Source organism: Pongo abelii, chromosome 2 (assembly GCF_028885655.2).
Source record: "Pongo abelii isolate AG06213 chromosome 2, NHGRI_mPonAbe1-v2.0_pri, whole genome shotgun sequence".
NCBI lineage: Eukaryota > Metazoa > Chordata > Mammalia > Primates > Hominidae > Pongo > Pongo abelii.
In genome coordinates this window covers 117,049,203-117,075,315 of record NC_085928.1, presented here as the reverse complement: position 1 = coordinate 117,075,315, position 26,113 = coordinate 117,049,203, and the positions used below count along the sequence as shown (strand labels likewise).

General features: G+C 46.6%; 1 protein-coding gene across 2 annotated transcripts in view; it reads left to right on the top strand.

Annotated features, from left to right (window-relative positions):
- ITGA9 (integrin subunit alpha 9) overlaps positions 1 to 26,113 on the top strand; it is a 387,085-nt gene continuing 360,972 nt past the window's right edge. For both annotated transcript variants that reach the window (XM_024245138.3, XM_054552331.2), the window contains exons 1-3: positions 1 to 343; positions 18,746 to 18,873; positions 21,084 to 21,190. In XM_024245138.3, the coding sequence (XP_024100906.3) occupies positions 159 to 343; positions 18,746 to 18,873; positions 21,084 to 21,190 (420 nt within the window). In that variant the 5' untranslated portion in view covers positions 1 to 158. The remainder of the gene's footprint in view (positions 344 to 18,745; positions 18,874 to 21,083; positions 21,191 to 26,113) is intronic.

The window sequence follows — 26,113 nt, the reverse complement described above, 5'->3', positions numbered from 1 at the left end:
CGTCCGCGCCCCGGTGCCGGGCACGACGTCCGCATTCCGCCCGTGTCCAGGCGCAGAGCTCCCGCCCCGGGGAGCTTCCCGGCCGTCGGCGAACCCCGCGGCCCGCGCGCTCGGTGCCCTACTCGCCGGACAGAGGGGAAGGCGGCGGCCGGCTGGGGATGGGCGGCCCGGCTGCGCCGAGGGGCGCCGGGAGGCTCCGCGCGCTGCTGCTGGCGCTGGTGGTCGCGGGAATCCCCGCGGGCGCCTACAACCTCGACCCGCAGCGCCCCGTGCACTTCCAGGGCCCCGCTGACTCGTTTTTCGGCTACGCAGTTCTGGAGCATTTCCACGACAACACGCGCTGGTGAGTGCCCGCCCGGCTCCGCGACCCTGGCCCGCGCGGCCACCGCCCCAGCCCCCAGGCCAGCGCCGCCGCCGCCTTTCCGGTCTCTTCCACGCCGCCGTCCCGAGGGGGCGATTTAAATGTCTCCGTTGCGCGCGGCTCGGCCGCCGGGGGACGGCGGGAGAAGGGAGGACGCCGTTCGGGGCCCGCTAAGGTCGGGGTCGGCGCCTGGAGGCGGACGGGGGCGTCCGGGCGCCTCCCCGGGGTCCCAGCCGGGAGCGTGCGGGGAGAGCCGCTAGAGTTGTCTCCTCCGCCGCCCAGCCAGACTCGGCTTCACTCTCTGGATCGAAAAGTAACTTGACTCCTCTGCCTCCGGGCGGGCGGCCGCCGCTGGCCCGGCGAGCCTCCTGAACCTCGCAGGGCCTGGAGGAGTCGGGGCACTGGAGCTGCACCCCTCCCCGGTTTTGGGGAACCCCTGAGGAAGGAGTGTAGCCTCTCCAGCGCCGCTGCGCGGGGTGGGGCTCCCCAGGGGCAGGGTGTCTGGGATCCATTGCGGCGCACTGGAGCCCAGAGCCCCCCCAACCCTACAAGACCCTAGGTGGAAGTGGAGCGGAGGAGCTCCTGGGATATAGGCAAGAGGAAGGTGAGGGAGCACCTCCCAGTGACACCGCCGGTGGGGCAGGTAGGTATCTCTTGGGGCAGCCTGAGTCTTATCTCATATGGGCCATTCGACCCGGAGACCTTCACCAGAAGCCTTAAGAGAGAGGCGTGTTTCTATAGCGGCCAAGGGGTCCAGTTGTCCCCTGAGTCCGGAGGGGTGGGCCTAAGAAGGGGGCAGCTCTCCCGCATTAAGCACCATAAGCTGAGTGGTACAGAGCTTGTGCCCAACCCCAGCAGAGAAGCACTAAGGAAGGGTTGGTGCCCTCCTTGGCCACATCCTCTGGACCAGAGGGAATAAACAGCCACACAGTGGTCACTTCTTGATAGGAGAGAGAGAGTTAGGCTGCGGGAAGTTCCCCCGTTCAAGGTCGTGCCTCAATGGGGGCCCAGGTGACAGCCAGGCCGGGGTTGATTTTATTATATAGTCACCAGCCTGAGCGTCCTTAGGGGTGGCAGGCAGGGAGGTCGAGGTCACTGATGCCGGTGCTCTCAGCATGTAATTATGCAGGAGAGTCACTGCTCTGTATTGGACAGAGGCTGATGGAAAAGGGTGGTTTGTGGATCGCAGTACTCAAGCATTCCTGGAAAAGGGGACTCCGAGACCAGCCCACTAAGAATCATGCTGTTCAGGAGATCAGCCTTCAAGAGAACCAGTTTTCAAAGCCCTCACATAGCTTACGCCCAGCTCCACATCCCCCTCTCTCACTTACTCCAGTTGCTGGGTATAAGACCGGGTGTCTGTTCTTACACTTGTCAAATTCCCCTTTTAAAGCAGAGCAGGCTGAACATGTCCTGCAGACTCAGGGTCTGAGGTTGAAGAACACATCCCAGATCCCCACACTAGGCACCAAGCACGCGGGAAGCACTGTCAAAAATGGGAGGGCTGCTGTGGACAGGGGGCTGCTGAGAAAGGGCGGGCAGCTGAGCAGACAGCCAAGCCAGCCGGAGCATTGTGTGTGATCTGCACGCTGAGGCTGGCTCAACTGCCTTGGAGCTCTTTGACAGCTAGAGGGAGAGAGGCCAGGCCACTGTCACTGTGGATTTGCATGGGCCACAGGTCAAAGCCATCCTGCCTGGGAAAGGAATGGGTAGAGACGAGAGCAGATCTGACAGAGAAAAGGTGTTCAGCCTACTTTGATTTAAAAACGGGATGAAGAAAAGCTGTGTGACATGAGCAGATTTGGCTAGTGTGGGAAAAGACAGTCTGGCCTTCAACTTGGTACCCAGGGTAAATGGTAGGGAGTGGGTGTGGAGCAGTAATGCTGTGCATATCCTTGTTGCCAGTTGAGATGTGGGACTGGTATTTCAGGGGTCCATGGGAACCCATGTATCTGGGCTGCTGGGCTCAAAAGTGCCCTCTCTTGTTCTGATACAAGCTGGCTGCTCTTTGTATTGGAGTGCTTGTCCCTGTAGTTGTTCAGGCACCAACTTAACTCTACTGAAATCTTTTTAAAATAATGCTTCTTTTTCCTCCCTCACCCACCATATTGACTTAATTTTTTCTTAGATTGTGTTCTCCCCTTGATTTCTGTTCTCATGCTGTTGTTTTCAAGTATTTTCCTCCCCATCCTTTTTTCTCTTTCCCTTTTTCCCAGTATTCTTTGTCTTAGACCTTGAACGTATTTTTTGCTGTATGTATGCTCGAATGTATTTTTTACCCAGGCTTGGTAAACTATGGCCTTTGAAGCAAGTGACTTCCAACATCTTCTTTCTCCTTTTTCTTTCCTCTAGAGGCTAGACTTATTGTGCAAGGCTGCTGAAACTTAAGCCAAAGGATTCTTGCTTGCATAGGCCCCTATTAATGCCCTGTCCCCAGTTTTATAATTTTATGTTAATTTTCTTAAAGTTAGTCACCCTAAATTTATAAGATCAGGTCCTGTGAATTCTGGATCTGTCCTAAGTCTGTACCTTAACTTCAACTCTGGGGTTGGTTGATTGACTTGGTAACTGATTATTGGTCGCTTACTACTAAGCAGTACCTGAGCCCTGGATCTTCTAGTCCTGCTTGAGGGACATGTCGGTCATTTTCAATTATTTGTGATTGCAAACAGCAGCAGGGGTAAACGACCTTTAACTAAACCCTTGAGGACAATCTTAATTATTTCCTTTGAATAAATTCCTGGGCTTAGAATTGCTGGATCAGAGAGGATGGAAGCTTCAGGGCATTCTTTATGTATTACCAAAGTGCCAGTGAAGTGTGTGTACTTTAGAAAAATACATTAATTTATTCAGATACTGGAGGCTTGGAGTAGTTTTGCAAAGGGCTGCTCTAGTGCACTGAAAGAGTATAGAACTTACATCGGGGTGACTTAAAAAGATCGCAAATACTCGTCAAAATGAGTGAGGAAGGTAAAATATAGACCTGAAAGGGAGAAGCAGTATAGCAAAACTTTGAAAGGAAAAGAAGACATGTTAATTAAGCCTTGTATCTTACGTCTCTCTTCTCGAAGAAATTATTCTTTGTTACTTAATTCAATATTTTGCAGTCTAAGATGTTTGCTTCATGCTAATTAACTACCTGTTTTACAGGTGAAAAGATGTGTTGTCTCTAGGGAAAGGGAGGGAGAAGAATGTGCTGGGAGTGGTAGTGGGAGAGCACAGACCCCAAAGTCAGCATAGACTCTGCAGGCGGCAGAGCGGAGCATTCCCATGTTAAGGGACCCGCGGGTGTACATCTCAAAGCATGTGAATGTGCTCTGTTGGTGGAACTAGCACTTCTCTAATCCCATAACTGAGCATTTCTCTCAATTATTTTGTAGACCAAAATTGTCACTAATCGGAGGATCCTAGATCCCTGTGTAAGTGTGGGGGTGATCTTGCTTTTCCCAGCCCTGGTGACTGAACCCAGCTCTGTAGCCGTATCACACTGAGCACAGAGCCCCAGACCCAGCTTCTCTCAGAGTACTTGCTTGAGTGGTCCTGCTGTCACTGTGCTCTGGGCGGTGAGAACTGTCCCCATGGCTAGATGGACCAGAATATCCTGGACAATGTTCCAGATGACGTTTGTATCAGCTGGGATACAAACATGCAAGGGACTCAATTTTCTTTTTTTCTAATAACACCCATAGTGTCTGCCTGCCCAGAGCCAGCTTCCTCTCCTATAGCTCCCACTCTCTGAGTCTTCTGGCGTCCTTTGAACAACAACAGTAAGTGCCAGGGAACATGGACAAAGCCGATTTCTGTCCCCTTCCTTTAGACATGGACCAGTTCCTCAGCTGCAGGGCTGACAACTGTAACACCCTGTGATATAAATAAATGTGGCCTGGCTGGCGTGCAGCCTCCAGAGCGGACGTCTTTCACACCCCACCCCATCCCCTCCTCCTTCTCTGCTCCAGACGCCCTGGAGTCCAAAGTGGTTGGGTGCACTGGCTTCCTTTCTGGAGACGTGCTTCCTGCTCCCTCTCCTGGGACACATCAAGACGGCTGTGCTTAGGCACAGAGCGAGTGCTCGGAAATGGAAGATGTGCTGGGCTTTTTGCTTTGTTAAGGTTGTCAGAGTGTTGTTCAGTGAGGAATAGAAGGCAATTCCAAGTCAAGGAGAACATATCCTTGATTTGCATGAAGGTTGAGAATTAAAAGAACAAGCTAGATAGTTCTGGTGAGCTGTCTGATGTAGTCACCACTAGCCAGATATATTGGTATGTAAATTAACTAAAAATAAAATTTGAAATGCAGCTTCTCAGTTGCACTTGCCACATTTCAAGTACTCAGTAGCCACATGGTGCTAGTAGCTACTGCATTGGACACAACACAGAGAGAACATTTTCATCATCACGGAAAGTTCTACTGGGCAGTGTGGGTTTAGAGCAATGATGTAAGTCTTAAAGGGCTAGACAAGGATCAAAAGGAGAGGTAAGAAAAAGAAAAAGAAAAAAATCAACCCATAGCATATGTGAGTACTAAAACCGAAACGGGTGCTTACATCTAACTAAAAATTATTGCCTGCTGAAGAGGTTGAATTGTCTTTCTACTCATAAAACACCGCAGGGCCTGATCTATATTTAGGGCTGGGGGTTCAAGAATGAAAACTTTTTGCTCACAATCTAACAGGTGAGAAAATTGTGGGGTTCTAGTTGTGTGTCTCAAATGAAATTTAAGATATAGGCTCTGATGGGGGAGAGGCTTGTCCTCAGGCAGGCATGGGTTGTTCAGAGGGGCAGAAGAGAAACTCCTGTGAAGGGAAAACATTTAGAAGGGGAGCCCTGGGATCGTAGGACCTGCTGCCCCTGGCCCTGCCCGTCTTGCTGAGGAAACACCCAGAAATGGTAGTGGGAGCCCTGCCTTTTCATAACCTCAGTGGTGAGCATCTTTGCAGAGTTCCTCTGTCCTGTGCCAGACTCTAGGGGAAGGTGTAGGTCCGCTTCCTCGTTTGAATTTTTCTAGGGAAATGGCATTTTCAGACATTGTTCCTGGTCCTCACTCACCCTACAGAGCCTGCTTTCTCAAGCTCTCAAGAAGGGACAACACATATATGAGGCCTGAGTTCCAAGGGGATCCAAAAAGCATCTTCTCGGGGTTTCTGGGAAATTTCTCTGAAGATCTGGAGAAGCTGGCAAGGGTGCTGTTTTCTGAGCTAGTGCTGAATGCTGGCTGGGGGCAGAGGCAGCTATCTTGCCCAGTGGAGAACCTTCCAGGGCAAGAAGACAGTCTTGTCTCAACCAGTCATTAACGGCCCTGAGTGTGAGAGTGTGAAGGGCCGGGCCCCAGCCAGCTCTGATTCCCTGGTGACATGCTGCTGTTCAGGAAATGGTCTCCTGATAACTTCTATTGTGATTTGTCCAGGGAAAATGTTGTTTTTACATTTGTTAAAAGCAGCCATGGTGTTCTCTGAAATTCCTTGCTTTCAAGGGGTTGCATGTAATTTTAACAACCAAAATGAATTTCGTCAGATAGTATCTACAAGAAGTCAGATGCTTTCATAGGCATAATATTCTTTAGTTGAGTCTTTGTAACATCCTGGTGAGTGGTTTCCAGTTTGCTATTTGGGGAACTGAGGCTTACAGAGTTACACGCCTTGTTCAAGGCCCACCCCAGCCTGAGAGATCAATGCACATTCACTGGGGAGTTGTGTCAGTTTGCATCCTTTAGGAAGCAGATGCTAGGACAGAGATAGGAGTGTGAGAGAATTGTTGGGGGCGGGTATTGCCTGTGAAAGAGAAATGGGGAAGTTGAATGGGGCAGAGAGAGCCTCTGACTCTATGCAGATCTGATTAAAGTCTCAGTCAACTCAACAGGGATCACTGGGCAGAAATGGCTGTCCTCTGCCAGGGTCAGGCATTGGCTGGAGCTGTCTGGGAAGAGCACAGCCTCAGCTGGAATCCTGCAGCAGATCCCAAGAAAGCTGTAGCTGGAGGCTGTCAGCTGACATTCCCCCTTGCAGCTGAACAGCATGAAGTGACCCACACCTCTGTGGCTGCCCTGGAGCCTGCCACGCGTGAATCACTGTGTTGGGAGGGTGTGAGATGTGCTCCTTGGCCTGCAGTGTGGCTGGGGGTCATCTGTCTTTGCTCATACCTCTGTAATCAGTGTGTGGAGTGTTAGGATTGACAGTAGGGCCATTGGAACTGGCCCAGAAACAGAATCCCGAGCAATCTTGCCACCAGCTGACTCACAAGGTGCCTCTTTCTGATGTCGGAGAAGTCACAGGTGATGGATTTCAGAAGAAAGGAGCTCTGCTTTACACTGAGCCATCGAGTTCTCTGAACTGCAAATCCTTTTAGCCAAGTGGATTTGGTGATCAACCAAAGCAGAATAAAATGTTTTATCCCAACCTTCCTTTTTGCCAGAGGGAGTCCTAGGGAAGCCGATGTAAGTCCAAGATTGGCAAAAATCTACAGTCTTTGAAACCACAGGCTCATTTGGTCCACCAATGTCTGTTATGAGCAAAAAGGACTTCTGTGTTGAGTTTAAATTAGCAACGGTAGCAACAATAACACCAACAGCAGCAACAGTGTATCTGAATATTTAGTAGATGTCAGGTGCTATCTACATTGGTACTCATGTCAGCTCATTTAATGTTCCCAACAGTCCTTTCAGCTGGTAGCCATTTGGGCTGCCATAACAAACTGTTATAGGTTGGGTTGCTTATAAATGACAGAATTTATTTCTCACAGATCTAGAGCCTTGGAAGTCCAAGATCAGGGCCCCAGCAGATTTGCTGTCTGGTAAGCACCCGTTTCTTGGTTCATAGATAGTGGTCTCACTCTAAGCTCACACAGTGAAAGGGGTGAGGGAGCTCTCTGGGGCCACATTTATAAGGGCACTAACTCATTCATAGGTTGTATCCTCATGACCTAATCACCTCCCGAAGTCCCCACCTCCAAATAACATTACCTTGAGGTGAAGATTTCAACATACACATTTTGAGGGATCACAAGCATTCAGTCTGTAGCAGCTGGCTATCATTTTATCCCCATTCATGGAGGGGAAGCTGAGGCACAGAGGCATTATTGCCCAAGTTACATGGCTAATGAGTTGTCGAGCACAGGCCTGTGCCTTTGCCCATCCAGGCTGACTGCCTCTCAGGAAGTCAAGAATCCGAGTTTGGGGGCTTCAGGGCACTCAAACATCTGTCTTGTGAAGTTCTGTTCTGCCTGCTTTCCTGGAAAAGTTATTGAATTGCAATAGCAGTAGCTTCTCTGCGGCACCCTTTGGGGATGCTTATTCATGACCCACTGGCTACTCTTGGGGAGATGCTAGGGTTCTGTTTTCTGGAGATGTTTGATCACTGAGTGAACAGGGACCCAATGATTCTGCCAGGGACATTTGAAGGGCCTCCTCTCACACTAAGTCTGTCTAGCATTAAGACAGAAGTGTCCTAGGAAAGATGGAGTACTCTGCAATATTCCATGTATCCCCCTAACCTCCTGGGGCTGCTTTGTTACTATCCCCCCATCCACTCTGAGTTCTACTGGCTCCCACCACTTATTTAGGAAGCTCTGAATTGAGGAAGGTAGCCATGGTGGCCAGTGTTTCAGAATGACTCCTGGGTTTGTAACTTTATTAAAGAAACCCATACAGAGTCAAACTTTCTGCACCAGTGACCAACAATATGAGAGAGGATGATTTGTATCCTCAAATATTTGAACACTTAATAAAAGGCATGAATGGGTACAAAAAATTAGAAAGAATGAGTAAGAATGAGTAAGAACTAGTATTTGATAGCACAACAAGATGACTATAGTCAACAATAATTTGATTGTAGTTTAAAAATAACTAAAAGAGTATAATTGGATCACTTGTAACATAAAGGATAAATGCTTCAGGTGATGGATACCCCATTTACCCTGCTGTGGTTATTACATATTACATGCCTGTAACAAAATATCTCATGTACCTCATAAATATGTACCTACTGTGTGCCCAAATCTTTCTTTTTTTTTTTTTGAGATAGAATCTTGCTCTGTCGCCCAGGCTGGAGTGCAGTGGTGCGATCTTGGCTCACTGCAAGCTCCACCTTCTGGGTTCACGCCATTCTCCTGCCTCAGCCTCCCAAGTAGCTGGGACTACAGGTGCCTGCCACCACACCCGGCTAATTTTTTGTATTTTTAGTAGAGACTGGGTTTCACTGTGTTGGGCAGAATAGTCTCGATCTCCTGACCTCGTGATCCGCCCACTTTGGCTTCCCAAAGTGCTGGGATTACAGGCGTGAGCCACTGCACCCGGACTATGTGCCCAAATTTTTTTAAAAAATAAAAAATCATGGAACAAATTTCCTCCATCTTAGCTGATCTCTTGGTGTGTTAGGGCCACCTGCGAGATGGCCTTTCCTACCCCTTCCTATCTAGTGTCCAGGTGCTGTGATGTATGCAGACCCCAGAGTAAACTTGGTGTTGTGCAGTACACACCAGAAGGCAGCATTATAGAGGGTCTTGGCACCTCTTTTGCACCAGGATGGGTCCTAGAGGGTGGATGTTCCAGATTCAGCTGAGTAGTGTTCTTCCTGTCTCTACCTTCATTGAATCCCCGGTTCCACAGCAACAACCAGATCCATGATTTTTGTGCCATAAAAGGGGGCACTGCTGAGATGCACAAGTGCCTGGTGGCCAAGAGAGTGGGCTCCAGCATTAGCCCTGCCCCCAGCCTGCCTTACTCAGCCCTCTGCTTAGGAGCTGTGTGATCTTGACCAATTACTTCAGCTGTTTGAACCTCAGTTTCCTTTTCTGTAAAGAGTAATAAGGGTACATCCCTCATTAGGTTGCTGAGGGCATTAAATGAGATGATATCTGCAAAGCCCAGAGCACAACACGGCACACAGTAAGCCCTTGATAGATGCTGGTAGTTATTTCTCTTGTTACTTGATCTGATTTATGAAACCAATGGTCTTTTTCGTCCTGACTTGAGATGCTGAGTTTTCTTTCAGTATTTTTGTTGATTCATTCATTTATTCATCAGACTTTGAGTGTTGACACTCAACACTGAAATGAATGAGGTATTCTAACATAGACACACTCTTCATTATGTGTGGCCTCTAACATTTTCGTTATGCTCTACATAAATCTGCATTTTTGTGCATTCATTTACACCCTGTCTGCTTCCAAAAAGGATCTGAGATGGCTACTTTAAATGGAGATCTTTGGGATTGTAAATCCTAGAATTTTGCCTGCCTGTTTCTTCTCTGTGCTCTTGGAAAGCCAAGGAGCAGATGGGAGGCCACGCTTGTTATGGGGAGCTCCAGCTCCCACCCTAGGCTCCAGAAAGTCTGGGAGGTAGATCTACAGTTCCAAGGTGGGATACTTTTTTAAAAAGTAAATGTAAATATATTGCTGTATTTCTCTTGAAAAAAAATTATCACAAGAAACCAACAAGAAGATATCAAGGCTTTTTCTTAGATCTGCCAGAAGTCTGTAATTTGCTCTACCCGTTGGATTTTAGTGTTCACTTGCTGCTTTCAGATGTGGAAGGAAAACCTCAGTCCTTTTGCCTTGCCTCCTTCTCCAGTTGCCTCCCCTTAGTGTGTCTGCCAAGACCTGAGCCCCAGGCCGGGGCAGCAGCCTCTGACCCTTCACTCCCTGACACACAAGCTGGGGACAAATGTCACTCCAAGGTTGGACCCTGCCCCCGTGCCTCTGCTTTTCCCAGTTGGTCATGGACTCCACCGATTTCATTCTCTGACTTAGCATTAATGTGGTATGGATTGCACTGCTCTCCCTCCATTTACTCTAACCTAGGCTCTCCAGGATAAAAATTATTATTGCCAACCTTTTATGAATACCTCCTATATGCCAGAACCACTGTTTTCATAGTTCCCTTTATGCAGAGCGGGCTACCACTGCTGAAGCACAGAGAAGCCAAGTCACTTGTCCAAGGTTACCCAGCAAGTAAGTAAATTACAGAGTTGTGCTTTGAACCAAGGTGGGACTGATTTAATGCTAAACTGACTGTTCTCAGGGTTAGCCATGCTGCCCTCCCTACCTCCACCTCCATCAAGGCCCTGTCCAAGGTATCAGGTTTCTAAGGAAAAAGGAGAAGGGCCCTGAAAGGAAAAGGAGAGCATTTGTGTCTGCTCTTGGCCTTGCAGATAAAATACCATAATCTACTCTTGCAAGTCAGGCCATCCTGGGGTGCATGGTCCCCCAAACACTTTCATCTGCCTTTTCCTTTTGTGCCTCATCACTGCCTTGGGAGGGGGATCATGCATTTGTTATTATCCTTGTTTTACAGAAAAGGAAAGGAAGGGTCAGAGTGGCCAGGGGACTTGTCTAAAGTCACATAGCTGTAGCTGGCACACTCCTGGGTGTGACTTTGGATACACTCTTCAGGGCTTATTCTACCACTGCACCATGCCTGTCTCATCTCAGGGCCCTCAGTAAAAGTCTATGGTCTTGGTTGGTGATGAGATTCCTTTGAGGGAGGGAAAGGAGACCAGGTAGCTAGAGGAGCCATAGCAGTAGTTGTCAGCTGCATAGTTGGATAATTGGTTTGGACTTAGCAGGAATTAGTGGGCGATGGAGTTACCACGGTCCAGATTCCATCAGAAGTGGCATGCCTTAGCTTGATGATGTATCTGTTTTCTATCACCACAATATTGCTACATCCCTAACAAACCACCCCAAAACTTAGTGGCTTAAATCAACCACCACCTGTAGCTTATTCTGTGGTTGGCAACTTAGGTTGGGTTCAGCTGGGTGGTTCTTCTGTTCTCTGCAGGACTCACTCATGCATCTGTGGTCAACTTCTGGGTTAGCTGGTTGGCTGGCTGGCAAAGGATGGCTTCAGCTGGGAGGGCTTATTTGTGCTCCATGTGTATTTCATCCTCTCGCAGGCTAGCCTGGGCTTGTACACATGGTGGTAGGGTAGGGTACCAACAGAACAATCAGAAGCTTGCATGATTTCTTGAAGCCTAAGCTCAGAAGTCAAACCATGCCCCTTCTGCCACATTCTTTTGGCCAATGTAAGTCACAGGTCCAGCCTACATCAAGAGGAGGCAGAAACACATTTCATCTCTTGACAAGAGAAGCTGCAAAGTCACACTGAAAAGAGCAGGGATACAGGAAGGATGGGGAATTGTGGCCACTTTGTAATATATTACTGGTGGTGAAAGCATCCTGGCTGTCCCTGAATTACTGTGACAGTCTGAATAAATTCCTGCCCAGCGCATCAGAAAAGGGAACAAGTTCTATTAACCTAAATAGCAAACACAGAGAGAGGCTCTCTAAAAGAAAATGTTTAGTCAGGAATAGGGCATTGCAGTGGGAATACATGCGTCATAGCAATCTGTGTGCATATTCAGGGAGGTAAAGGAAAACAAAGGCTTTTAAAGGAAAAATGAGGATTACTTAATTGTTTTGAGATAATTATCCTTGGATACAAGGATCAGTAACAAGGGTGGCACCAGTTTGAGGTTGGACAGAGTTGCTAGGTAGATTTCCTCGCAGAAGGTTTGTGTGTGTGTGTGTGTGTGTGTGTAAGGTTGTGATGGCCTTTGTGCAAGATTGTGTTTTTGCAGATTTTTTTGTGCTAGTTCTTGTTATCAGTTGTTTATGCATGAAAACCTTTCCTTCATGGCCTCCCACAGCTCTATTTGTCAGGGTTTTTTTTTTTTTTTAACACAAGTGACTCCATTTTGATTCTGACAACTTTCGCAATTCTAAGGATCTATGAGCTCTTGCGTGCTGCCAGGAGTTGGAACTGGGATGAGTTGAGTGTCAAGGTGTTTGGCCTACTACTGCCCAGCAGTCTAACATTTCTTTGAACACCTACTTTGTAGCAGGCACTATGATGGGTGCTTTATAAACATTCTTTTGCTTAAACCTTACAAGAAACCTTCTTAGGTACACTTATTCCTCCTGTTTTACAGAAGAGGAAAACTGAGGCTTGGAGTGGTTAAGACACTTGTCTAAGAGACACAGCTTGTCAGCAGTAGAGGCAGGACTTAAACCCTGTGTTACTGCCTGTGCTTCTTACACTTTATCACCATGCATAACTTTCCCATAAAGCTTAGAAGCCAGGTACAACTACTGGCTTAAAACCCTAGAAAGCAGTCAGTATCCACTGCTTAAACACCAGGAGCCTCAGTTTACCCAAATATAAGAAGAGCTTATGAGGCCTTTCAGGTCCCATGGCTCCATTGGGCAAGCATTGGTCCCTAGTGAGTCCCCTCCCTCTGGAAATGAAGGGTTTGGTGTGGTCAGAGGTGGCTATCCTGGCACCAGTTCTTCCTTTACTCAAGCCTGGGCTGCTTTCTGCCCAGTAAGGGATGCAGACAATTCCTGGGGTTTCCCCATGGTGGACACAGTGAAGAATTTGACTCATGTAACCAAAACGTGGGTCCCTGGGGAAGCTTTGGCTTTGGGATCAAATGCCTGAAAGCAAACCTAATGGGTTTAAAGTTTTTAATCCCCAGTTGCTGTCCTCGATCTGGCTATAATTTTGCCTGTGGAATCGCTGCTGTGGTGTTTGTGGGGAGGGAGGGAATCTTTGAGACACTGTCAGTTCTCAGTCCTGCCCAGGGAGGCAGCTGCGGCTCAGTCCTTCTCTGTCACCCGCTCCCCAGAGAATTCACCTGCAGATTACCCTCAAAACGTGAGAGAGGTTCAGAGTGAGGTGGGCGGCTGGAATGGAGCCTTCACAGACAGCTTGACCATACACAGGGAGCTCAGGAAGCAGCTTTGTTGGAAAAATGCAGGGCACTTAAACTGCCACACCAGGAGGGGGTTTGGAGAGGCTGGAAAGAGCATGCCATTGGACACAGAGACTCTGGGTTCAAATCCCAGCTCTGCCACTTACTGGTGGTGTGACCCAACATCTCTGAATGGAAAACGCATAAGAGGCTGCCTGACAGGATGGCCATGAGCAAGAAAGCACCCTTGTGAGCATAACCAGTGTTGGTGCATGAACCGATGCACCAGCACTGCTTATTAAGAGAGGCAAACCTCTGGTAAACACCATGACAGCAGTGTCAATGCTTTGGAAAAGCAAGGTGATTGAAGTTCACCTTTTGAGTCACCTGAGCGTGATGGGGAGGGGAAGGTCTTCTTTTCTCTTCCAAACCCCAGCATGCCCTTTGACTTGACGGAGCTTTCACATCAGAGTTCTCACTTCAGAGCTGCCCTCAAAGGCTCACTGGGGCTTGCTCAGGTGGGGATTACATATGTGAGCAGCTGGCACCAGAGGGGGTACTGGGTACCTGTTGGTTCCCTTTTCCTCCTTTCAGGCTGATGTGGGGTGGGTAGAATAGGGCACAGGTGATGTATTTGACTACTGGGGTGCATGCTACAGCTTGGCATCTTAACATGAATAACCATCTTAACCTCCTCTGGCCACCTGCTTCCCTATCTGTAAAATGGGGATAATATTAGTACCTCCCGTAGGGTTGCTGTGAAGACTAAATTTGATCCTGCCCATAATGAGCCTAACCCAGCACCTGCACACTCTATGTGCCTGCTACATGCTGGTTGCCCTAATTAGAAATTTAGAGTCCTGCATTGATAAGAGGACCTAAAAGGCTTATGAGGCCGGGCACAGTGGCTCAGGCTTGTAATCCCAACACTTTGGGAGGCTGAGGTAGGTGGATCACTTGAGGTCAGAAGTTCAAGACCAGCTTTACCAATATGGTGAAACCCCATCTCTACTAAAAATGTAAAAATTAGCTGGGCATGATGGCGTGTGCCTGTAGTACCCAGCTACTAGGGAGGCTGAGATAAGAGAATTGCTTGAACCCAGGAGGTGGAGGTTGCAGTGAGCGGAAATTGCCCCACTGCACTCCAGCCTGGGTAACAGAGCAAGACACCATCTCAAAAAAAAAAAAAAAAAAAAAAAAAGGGCCTTTGAGTTTGTGGCATCTTTAACCGGGGATGGGATAGGAGGAGAGCCTTGCTTCTCAAGGGCAATCTCTTCTACTGGCTCCAAATGAACGTAATTATTTGTAATCAGTTTAGATAGTTACATAGTACTTCTTAAACTATTAATCACCTGGAGAGCTTGTTAAAATGCACTCTGATTTAATGGGCTGGGGCCTAAGATTCTGCATTTCCGACAAGTGCCAGGTGTTCCCCATGCTGCTGGTCTAAGGACCACACTTGAAGTAGCAAGCAAAGCAGAGAAGTAGCTTGATGCTTTGTTGATGGCAGCCTGTTGGTGGGGACACTCAGGCCCTTTTATGTGGTAACCATAGCGGAAAGGAACATTGTCTTGTCGAGAGTACCAGGAGAGTTGGGGCGATGTTTGAAGTGGCTAGGATGTCTTTTTATAACTCAGCAGATGGCATCTTTTCAGTGGCTTGTTCTGAATTCCGGGCCACGGTAATCTCTTTATCCCTTGGGATCAGCCTGGTAAACAGCCAGCTGAATTAACTTCGGAAAAGACTCACTCATGGGCTGGCCTGCGGTAGTCTTGCTGGACAGTGGCCTAGGTACAGAGCAGTGCCGGGCTGCGGAGGAAGCCACGATGTTCTGTAAACACATAGATACAAGCACATTCTCGTGTGCCACCCCGTGAGTGTCATGCATGTGTGTGTGCACGCCCCCTTATCTCTAGCCTGATTTTCCGTTGCACAGGATTTGGGAAAAACCTTTCATCTGACCAGCTGATCAGAAGTTTTGAACTGAAAGGTTGTTATCAGGGTTTGAATCAGCCACTGTTGTTAGAACCATTGAGTACCTTGGGCTTGGAAGGAAATAATAATTCAGCAGGTTCCTTTCCACTTTAGATTTTGGTGTAAACTTTGTCCCTCTCAGTCTTGGCTCTAGGCTGGAGGAAGCAGTGCCTGGGAATTAAGCTCTCCAGAGTCCCCTCCTGCTTAGATAACCTATGAATCTGTGTCTGTGAATTTGGAGCCATGGCATTATCTGAAATTTCCAGGGTTCCAATGCCAGTTTGGGAGACACAGTGGAGGAAGAACCTGTTGTTTCTTGCAGCCATTTCCCTTCCCTTGGACGTGATAAATTCTCACTGTTGTGAATTTTTTTGTGATTTTTGTAAAATAAATTACAAGTGGCAATTAGTCACTGTGCTGATGTAAATTTGGAGTTGGTGGGAATTTTTGGACGCTGCTCTGTGGCCCTGGGGTTTTTTAGTGGAAGAGGTATTTTATGCTCCCCAGGTCTTAGAAGCTGACCTGTGGAAAGGCTGAGGATGTTTCAGCAGTTTAGACAGGGCAAACTGCTAATTCTTCTCACCTGTGAAAACAGCTGGTCTTACAGAGTGCAATCCTTGACTTACCCCAGTGGCTCTAAAGCTCAGCCCCCAGAGCAAGGGGGAAAATTGATCCCTTAATGTGGCTTTCTTCTCACTGGAGTTTTGTTTTGTACGTCATTGTGCATTTGAGTTAGAGCAGACAAGGGCCAGCCAAACTGCTCTTGTGTGGGTGAGGGAGGCAATGTGGTCTGTTTGGGAAAGTGCTAGCTTCGATTTCCAAAGGGCTGTGGGTTCCAGCCCTGCTTCTGCTTGGGAATTCTGCAGTTGTGCCCAGCAAACACCTGGGGAGGAGCATTCCAGGGCATTATTGAGGAGCCGCAGGGCAGCCTGGGTACCTGCACCATTGGGAGTCTTGCTTCTCTCACTCCCCAGCAGGGCATCTTCCTCATGGAATCAGATACAGACCCTCCAAGACTGACCTGGAAGGAGACACTCCTGTGAGGGGTGGGTCTCCCTGGCTCTTTGTACCCTCCGATTCTTCAGGTTCTAGGTGTTGAGCTCAGGGCAGTGGGAATTAAGATGGGACCCACACACATTCCCATGAACCTTTACACCATGTCTCTGAGCCAGGTTAGTGACGATGTCCCTTGTGGTATCTGCCAGCCTTTGCTGGAGTCCCCTTTGAGGGCCTCAGACTTCTGTTTTAAGATGTGGAGGCCTTGTTTCTCTGCCCCTTTGCCTAGCTGGAGTGTTGCAGGAGGAGCAGCAGCATTCCAAGACCAGGGTGCAGTGAATGACTGAGATCCCAAGATGAAGGTGGCCTTCAGGGCAGAGGGTGGGGAGCCTGGGTCAGCTTTCTACATCCCCAGGAAAGCTGTCCAGGGTCATCCTAACCTCTGCTAAACACCTTTTCCACAAATACATAATATGTAATGCACTCTATTCCAAGGCATGTGGGAGATGATCTATTTCATGATACGGAAGAAACCCTTGCAAGGTGAATTCCCTCTCTTTTCTAGGCTGCTGGAGATAAGGAACAACGCCTGTTCTCACTAAGGAGTGGCTTGGCGTTTTCTACTCTTTGAACATGAGTGTGGATTTTGTTTAAAGTCTCGTTGTCCAAGACCTTTTCCAAATGGCTCGTAGCTCAGCACAAACCGTGCCTGATTAGTGTTGTTTGGTATTCTTTGCTATAGATCTTCTGTTGACTGCTTTCCAGAAACAATGCATAAAACTGTAGGTCAGAATTATTTTTGTAACGTCTGGAGGGTAGCTTACTGCCATTTCCCCAGTGTTCTGCACTCACACAGGCCCAAACCTGCCTCTTCTGTCTTCTGGGTGGGTCTTGCCCCTTTTCTGTAGCCGGGGGATGCTCCTGCTGGGGATGGCTCACCCTCGGCAGCTTTTCAGTTCAAGATGGAGGATGCAGAGGTTCATTCTTGCTCCTGTTTGCATGCAAACTATTCTATTTCTGTTTTGCAGTGGGAGAGAGGATACCGTTGATAATTCCACACTGCTGCTATTTTTTTCCTGTTTGCCCCTAAATGTCCATGCTGTGTGTGTGGTGGGTGGTAGGAGGAGGAGGGGGAGACAGAAGAGAAATAGTGTTTCTAAATTTTCTATTTGTTACTGAAATGTAACACATCCAGGGCAGTGTCCATATCATATACAGTTATCACAAATTTGTATAATGTCACTGAGGTTGAATGACAACATTATCAGCACCCCCAGCAATTCCTCTCCCTAATTACAACCCTGCTTTCTCCTCTCCAGAGGTAACCATTATCCTGCCTTCTAACACTATAGTTAAATTTCACCTGCTTTTGAACTTTAGATAAATGGAATTAGACTGTGAGTATGCTGTTGTATCTGGCATCTTTTGTTCAGTATTGTATTTGTGAAATTCATCTCTGTGGTTGCAGTTGAATGCTGTTCATTTGTTTTCATTGCTGCATAGAACTCTTTTTTTGTTTTGTTTTGTTTTGTTTTGTTTTTGAGACAGAGTCTCACTCTGTTGCCCAGACTGGAGTGCAGTGGCATGATCTCAGCTCACTGCAACCTCTGCCTCCTGGGTTCAAGCGATTCTCCTGCCTCAGCCTCTCGAGTAGCTGGGATTACAGGCACCTGCCACCATGCCCAGCTACTTTTTTGTATTTTTAGTAGAGACAGGGTTTCACCATGTTGTCCAGACTGGTCTCGAACTCCTAAGCTCAGGCAATCGGCCTACCTTGGCCTCCCAGTGCTGCATAGAATTCTGTTGTATTGCTGTACTATGATTTACCTGTCCACTCTAGCACTGATGGGCCTTTGGGTTTCTTCTTCTTCTTTTTTTTTTTTTTTGATATTACATATGCAGCTTTGAACATTTTGCATGTCTCCTGGTAGAAATGTATGCATCTCTATTAGGTATATTCCTAGAAATGGAATTACTGGGTCAAAGGGTAGGTGCATGTTCAGCTTTATTAGGAACTGTTGAATAGTTTTCCCAGTGGTTTTAATGGTTTATACTCCCACCAGCAGTGTATGAAGGTTCTAGTTACTCTATATTCTTGTCAGCACTTGGCATTTTCAGTCTTTTTGGTTTGAGCCTTCTGGTTGGTATGAAGTTGAGTTTCTCTGATAACTAACGTAGTTGAGCACCTTTTCACGCATTTATTGGCCATTTGGCTATCTTCTTTTGTGAAGTATCTATGCTTGTCTTTGGCCTATTCTGTTGACTTGTCTTTTCTTATTAATCAATGAGGAATTTTTAAAATAGATTTTGGATAGGAACCTTTTGTTGGTTATATGTGTTCCCACCCATCCATTGCAGTCTCCTGGGTAGCTGGGACTAAAAGCATGCGCTGCCTTGCCTGGCCTTTTTTTGTGAAGATGGGATTTGCCATGTCACCCAGGCTGGCCTGGAATTCCTGGGCTCAAGCGATCCACCCACCTCGGCCTCTCAAAATGCTAGGATTACAGGCATGAGCCACCACATTCAGCCTCCTTAAGCTTTAATGTGCCTGGGGAAGATGTAACAGGTTTCACTTTAGGACCTCTCCCCCAAGCCCATACAGAAAAGTATAATAATGTGATTTTCAAAGTGAGCACTCAGAGAGCCCACCCGTGGTTGGGTGAATACTTAGCCATCTGCCTCCTATTTTCTTATCGTAGGTTGTGACAGAATGCCTTTTTCTCTTGCTGCAGGGTCCTTGTGGGTGCACCAAAGGCAGATTCCAAATACAGCCCTTCAGTGAAGTCTCCTGGGGCTGTGTTTAAGTGCCGTGTTCACACCAACCCTGACCGGAGATGCACTGAACTGGACATGGCTCGAGGTGGGTGACCATTACTGCTGTGCTGGAAATGGGTTCTGTACCCTTATACCTTGCTCTTCTTCTTCCCAGGATGGCCTGATCATTCACTCACCCATCCATCCTTCCCTCCTTTCCTCCCTCCTTCTCTCCAACAAGCATGTATTGAGTACGTAATAGTTATTAAGCACTGGGATATACCAGTGAACAAAACAAACAAGCATCCTGCCATCCCTAGCCCCGTAAATTAGTGGGCAAAAGAAATATTAAGACAAGTAATTGAGAGAGAAAAGACCAGAGGGAAGGTGAGTATTTGATTTAATCTAGATCGGAGGGTCAAGAAAGGTCTGGGATCTTTCGACATGATTAGAAGGATGCGTAGTCGTTAGCTGGGCAGGTGCAGGAAGCACAGCCTCCAAACAGAGGTGCCATTTGGAAGCACAGAGCGAGGTTGTGCAGCTGGAGAGGGAGCCAGGAGAGTGGAGCACAGGAGGGCAGCAAGGCAGGCTGGGGCCAGGCCACGTGGGGCCTAGCAGGCCAGGGCAAGGTGCCGGAATTTTATTCTGTGTGTGAGTGGGGAGGCTGCTGAAATCAATTTTAGGTGTTACATTTTAACTAGGGAAAGATATGATCAGATGGATGTTTTTAAAAGCTCACTTTGGGCTGGGCATAGTGGCTCATGCCTGTAATCCCATCACTTTGGGAGGCTGAGGTGGGCAGATTGCTTGAGCCCAGAAGTTCAAGACCAGCCTGTGCAACATGGTGAAAGCCTATCTCTACTAAAAACACAAATATTAGCTGAATGTGGTGATGCATGCCTGTAGTCCCAGCTACTCAGGAGGCTGAGGCAGGAGGATCACTTGAACCCAGGAGGTCAAGGGTGCAGTGAGCTGAGATTGTGCCACTGCACTCCAGCCTGGGTGACAGAACGGAGACTCTTGTCTCCAAAAAGATAAAAAAATAAAATAAAAGCTCACTTTGATCTAGCAGAAAATATAAGATCTTTGGAATCAGATGGTTCTGACTGGGTTCAAAGCCCAGCTGGGACTGACTGGGAATGTCCTATAGCTTCTTGGGCCTCAGTTCCCTCACTTCAAAATCAAGACTGATATACCTACCTCACAAGGATGGTCTTGAGAAGATTAAGTGAGATAATACAGGTGAGTACACAGAACTGTGCTTGGCACATCGATACAAAGGAGCTATTTTGTTATAATCATCACTGCAAGTATTTCTTTCTCCAAAGTCTTTTTGCATAAAGATTTTCTAATTTTTTTGTTGTTTTTTGTTTTTTTTTGTTTGTTTGTTTTTGAGACAGAGTCTTGCTGTGTCACCCAGGCTAGAGTGCAATGGTACAATCTCGGCTCACTGCAACCTCTGCCTCCCAGGTTCAAGCGATTCTCCTGCCTCAGCCTCCCGAGTAGCTGAGATTACAAGTGTATGTTACCACCTTCGGCTAATTTTTGTGTTTTTAGTGGAGACGGGGTTTCGCCATGTTGGCCAGGCTGGTCTCGAACTTCTGGCCTCAAGTGAACCGCCCACCTCAGCCTCCCAAAGTGCTGAGATTACAGGTGTGAGCCACCATGCCTGGCCAAGATCTTCTAATTGTTTTTTAAATAAAGAGTTATTGTGATTTTCTTTAGCGGAAAAAGAGGTTTGTGAACTGTTTGTTACTGGTGCGTAACAAATTAAGGAGCTTGCTTCAGAACATAAATCAAAGCCCTGCCTCTTTCCGTGAGAAAGCCTTGCCATGTGGTTGGGTGCAGTGGCTCATGCCTATAACCCCAGCACTTTGGGAGGTTGGGGTGGGCGGATCACTTGAGGTTAGGAGTTTGAGACCAGCCTGGGCAACATGGTGAAAACCCGTCTCTACTAAAAATATGAACATTAGTGTGATGTGGTGGCACACACCTGTAATCCCACCTACTTGGGAGGCTGAGGCAGGGCAATCGCTTGAACCTGGGAGGCAGAGGTTGCAATGAGCTGAGATCGCACCACTGCACTCCAGCCTGGATGACAGAGAGAGACTGTCTCAAAAAAAAAAAAAAAAAAGAAAGCCTTGCTATGTAAAAAAAAACAGTTGTCTGGATTAAACAATATAGTACATAGTGATGGAGTTGATTTACATTTTGTGGAAAGTTCCTTATTTCCTCATAGGGCTGTGGACCACCCTTTGAAAGGCAGCCAGCAGAACATCACTCCTCAACCCACATCTGGCTCTTCTCTTTCTCCAGGGAAGAATCGGGGCACGTCCTGCGGAAAGACCTGCCGAGAAGACCGCGATGATGAGTGGATGGGGGTGAGCCTGGCCCGACAGCCCAAGGCTGATGGCCGTGTGTTGGTAAGTCCCTCCTGGGGGTGCTGTGGGAAGGGGGTGGCACTCTGAGAATGAATGATCTGTTAGGAAGGCTGGATGGCATGGTGACAAGTGCATGGCTTTGAGGTTGCTTATTCTGGACTACTGCTTAGACAAATGACTTATCTTCTTATTTTCTTTATCTGTCAAATGTGAATAATGTCTGTCCCAAGGTGCTGAGATGTGACTATTGAAAAATAAAACATATGTGAAAAGTGCTTTGTACATCTCATTCATTACATAGGTATTTGTGTGTGTGTGTGTGTGTGTGTGTCTTAAATTGAGGTATAATTTACAGTACACAAATCTTAAGATTACAGTCTTGATTTTCACAATTGTACACACCTGTGTAACCATATGCCCACCAAGATATAGAATATTTCCATCATCCCAAAAGTCTCCGATGTCCCTTTCCAGCCAACTCCTCCCACCTGAGACAACCACGGCTGTGATTTGTATAATACATTACTTTTGCTTTTTCTAGAATTTCATATAAATGGAATCCTGCAGTATGTGCTCTTTTATATAAGACTTCTTTCACTCAAAATAATATTTTCTGAAATTAATCCCTATTGTATGTATCAGTAGTTCATTCCTGTTTATCGCTACATAATATTACATTTTATGAAATAAATGTTATTGTTAACTAGTCATTTATTGGACCTCCAAAGTGCTTATGATGTATTCTGATCCGTAGGTGCTTTGAGGGAGATAGAAAAGTCTTTGCCTTTGAGAATCCTGAGATCCTGGAGTTGTGCTGTGCAGTAAGGTAGCCACCAGCCCTGTGTACTTATTTAAACTTAAATTTATCCAAATTAAACTAGAAATTCAGGTTTTTAGTCATATTAGCCACATTTAAATGGCTCAGTAATCACAAATGGTTACTGGCTACTCTGTTGGAAAGCACGGAGAGAGAATATTTTCATCATCACAGGAAGTTTTATTAGACTCAACACAAAAGGAATTTCTAACTGCTGCAGAGGTTTTGTTTTTGTCAATTTTTCCTTTAAACTTTTCTATGAGGTATAATGCTAAAGCACTTAACACGCCCAGCTGTGAGTGTACAGCCTGGTGGGTTTTTTTTTTCACACATGTACACTTATGCATCCCCATTGCCAGTACTCCGGAAGGACCCCTGCACCCTTTTCCAGTCAGTTCCTCTGCCTTTGGTGAGTGAACAACTATTCTGACTTCATAGGCTTTCTCTTGCCCTTGACTTTTATCAGAAACTGTATGAAGATTTTTATTATAAAAGCATCAGCTCAAGAAGGGAAAGTAATACTAGCTGCCGCTTATGGAGGGCTTCATTTGGGTCACATGCTGCAAAGCTGAGGGTTTCGTGTGTATTTTAGACCAGGGGAAACAGGTTTTCCTTAAGGAACTAGGCAAAGTGTTTTTGTCCCCTCTCTAAGGAGCCCACTTTTGTGTTAAACTTCTTCATGGCATAAGCTGTTAATCCGAATTCCATCCTCAGCACAATTAAGCATCTCCCCCTTGTCGGACCCCTTGGGAGAGGAGGAAGCAGCTGGATGCTGTCGCCAGCATCATGGGGGCCTCCCTCCTGGAAGCCGTTGTAGGTCCTGTAGAGGCTCCTTGAGCCCACTGTTTGCCTTGGTTTCCAGTCCTTTCATCATTGTCATGGCTGGCCCTGGACCCTCTCCAAACTTCCACATTCTTCCAGGCATGGTGGCCTGACCCTGACTGGACAAATGGGGCCCAGAGGGGCTAAACCTTGTCTACCATTCTGGGGAAAGAAAGGGAAGAAGCTGACTCATCTGTAAATCAAAGGGTAGCCCGAGGTCCTGATTCAGAACAGAGAGGAGGTGGTGGCCCCGTGGCAGCATAACACAAGATGCTCTTAAGGGCATGGAGCCTGGAGTCAGAGTTTGCTCCTGTGAAAATATTTCCTCTCTGCAAGGAAGGATAACCTCTCTGTGGCTGAGGGCTCGTTTCCAGAGGGGGCAAGACAGAATTCTGTGTTACCACAGGTCGGTATCACAAAGGAGTCATTTCTGGGGACAGTGAATGGCAATGAGGACCACAGGGAAGATTTAGCAAAGGGAGCCAAGAAGGCAGCACTGGAGCGTTTGTGGATAATGGTGCCATGGATTGTCCTGTCTAATTAATTGCATGCAGGACATTTTTTTAAAAGTCTTATGAAATTATTGCATCATCCTCTCAGTAAGCCACTGTATATGGGTGCTGGGCAAAGAGGAGCGTCTGACACCATCTGCTTTCCTTGTGCCTTTTGTTTGTTTTTCTTTTTTTTTTTTTTTTTCTTTTTCTTTTTTATTATTATTATTATTATTATTATTATTATACTTTAGGCTCTATGGTACATGTGCACAACGTGCAGGTAAGTTACATATGTATACATGTGCCATGCTGGTGCGCTGCACCCACCAACTCGTCATCTAGCATTAGGTATATCTCCCAATGCTATCCCTCCCCCCTCCCCCCACCCCACAAAAGTCCCCAAAGTGTGATGTTCCCCTTCCTGTGTCCATGTGTTCTCATTGTTCAATTCCCACCTGTGAGTGAGAATATGTGGTGTTTGGTTTTTTGTTCTTGCGATAGTTTACTGAGAATGATGATTTCCAATTTCATCCATGTCCCTACAAAGGACATGAACTTATCATTTTTTATGGCTGCATAGTATTCCATGGTGTATATGTGCCACATTTTCTTAATCCAGTCTATCATTGTTGGACATTTGGGTTGGTTCCAAGTCTTTGCTATTGTGAATAATGCTGCAATAAACATACGTGTGCATGTGTCTTTATAGCAGCATGATTTATAGTCCTTTGGGTATATACCCAGTAATGGGATGGCTGGGTCAAATGGAATTTCTAGTTCTAGATCCCTGAGGAATCGCCACACTGACTTCCACAAGGGTTGAACTAGTTTACAGTCCCACCAACAGTGTAAAAGTGTTCCTATTTCTCCACATCCTCTCCAGCACCTGTTGTTTCCTGACTTTTTAATGATTGCCATTCTAACTGGTGTGAGATGGTGTCTCATTGTGGTTTTGATTTGCATTTCTCTGATGGCCAGTGATGGTGAGCATTTTTTCGTGTGTTTTTTGGCTGCATAAATGTCTTCTTTTGAGAAGTGTCTGTTCATGTCCTTTGCCCACTTTTTGATGGGGTTGTTTGTTTTTTTCTTGTAAATTTGTTGGAGTTCATTGTAGATTCTGGATATTAGCCCTTTGTCAGATGAGTAGGTTGCAAAAATTTTCTCTAATTGTGGTCAAATACATAACATAAAACTTACCACCTTAACCATTTTGAGTGTACAGTAGTGGTAACTGTATGGCACATTGTTGTACAACAAACCTTTAAACTTTATCTTGCAAAACTTACATCCATTGAACAACACTCTCCTTTTTCTCCTTCCCCTGGTTACTGGCAACATTGTAGTTCTATTAAGAGTTTGGCTACTTTAGATCTCATATAAGTGGAGTGTGGTGTTCCTCCTTTTGTGAGGAACTTATTTCATTTAGCATAATGTCCTCAAGGTTCATCCATGCTGTAGCATGTGACTGGATCTCCTTCCTTTTTAAAGGCAGAATAATATTTCATTGTATGAATTCACCATGTTTTCTTTCTTCATCTGTTGACGGACATTTAGGTTGGTGCTATCTCCTGGCTGCCGTGATGAATGATGCTATGAATGTGTACCAATATCTCTTTGAGATCTTGTTTTCAATTCTTTTGGGTATACATCCAGAAGTGGGATTACTGGATCATATGGTACTTCTATTTTTAATTTTTAAGAAATCTCCATACTATTTTCCCAAATGGCTGCAGCATTTTAAATTCTCACCAACAGTGCACAAGGGTTTCAGTGGCTCCGCGTCCTTGCCAACATTTATTGTTTTCTGTTTTTTTTTTTTAAATAGTGGCCCTCCTAATGGGTGTGAGATAATATTTTATTGTGATTTTGGTTTGCATTTCCCTGATGATTGGTAACATTGAGCATTGTTTCCTCTGCTTGTTGGTCATTTTATATCTTTTTTGGAGAAATGTTTAGGTCCTTTGCCCAATTTTAAATTGGATTGTGTGGTTTTTATTGTTGTTGAGTTATCCTCATGGCATTTTGCACATGGGCAATCTTGCTAGGAAAGGCTTGTCCTAAGTCCCCTCTGCCCCTGCCCCACTCTGTCCTTGGCACTTCTCTTTCTTCCCCTGTATGGGCTCTGCCTCCTCTGTGAAGCCTGTTAAGGGTTTTCTGGAACAAGCTGAGCATCTTTTGTGTCATTAGGAACTCAACATCATCTTGTTACTTATATTGTGTGTATAATTTATTTTGTGGCCATATGTCCCCTTTTATGGAAGCCACTTGGGGATAGAGACCAAATCTTCTACCCGCTTTCATTCTCAGCATCTAGAGGACATCTCTCTAAGGAATGGCATCTGAAAGTGTGTTTGAATAATACAGGGACTGAGGGTCAATGTTAAAACAATTAGAAATCAAATTAGTTGCCATCTTTTCTTGTTGGCTGATTCTAAGTGGCTGAAGGAAACACCAGGAAACATTCTGTAAAATGTTCCTTGGAAATGACAGGCAAAAACAAGATACAGTGAGTGTCCCTATTTACATTGGGGGTGTAGGCAAGAGACCAGTATCCCCAAGGAGCACAATATTGGATTCCAAGGTTGGGTTTGAAGAGGGAGAGGTGGGCTGGCTTTTTTGAAAGTGGTGTCTGGTGCTGATAGAAAAGCTAAGAACAAATGGAGAATTTGAAAGCTGCAATGGGGTGTGAAATGTCTCAGTGACCAAAGGTATTATGTGGCCCATGGACCCAGCAACCAGCTCTGGCAAGGACCAGATTGTCAGGCTGGTCTGGCAGGTTGACCTTGGCTTAGTGCCTGCCCATCTCAGCTCCATGGACACTGTTGCACCTCC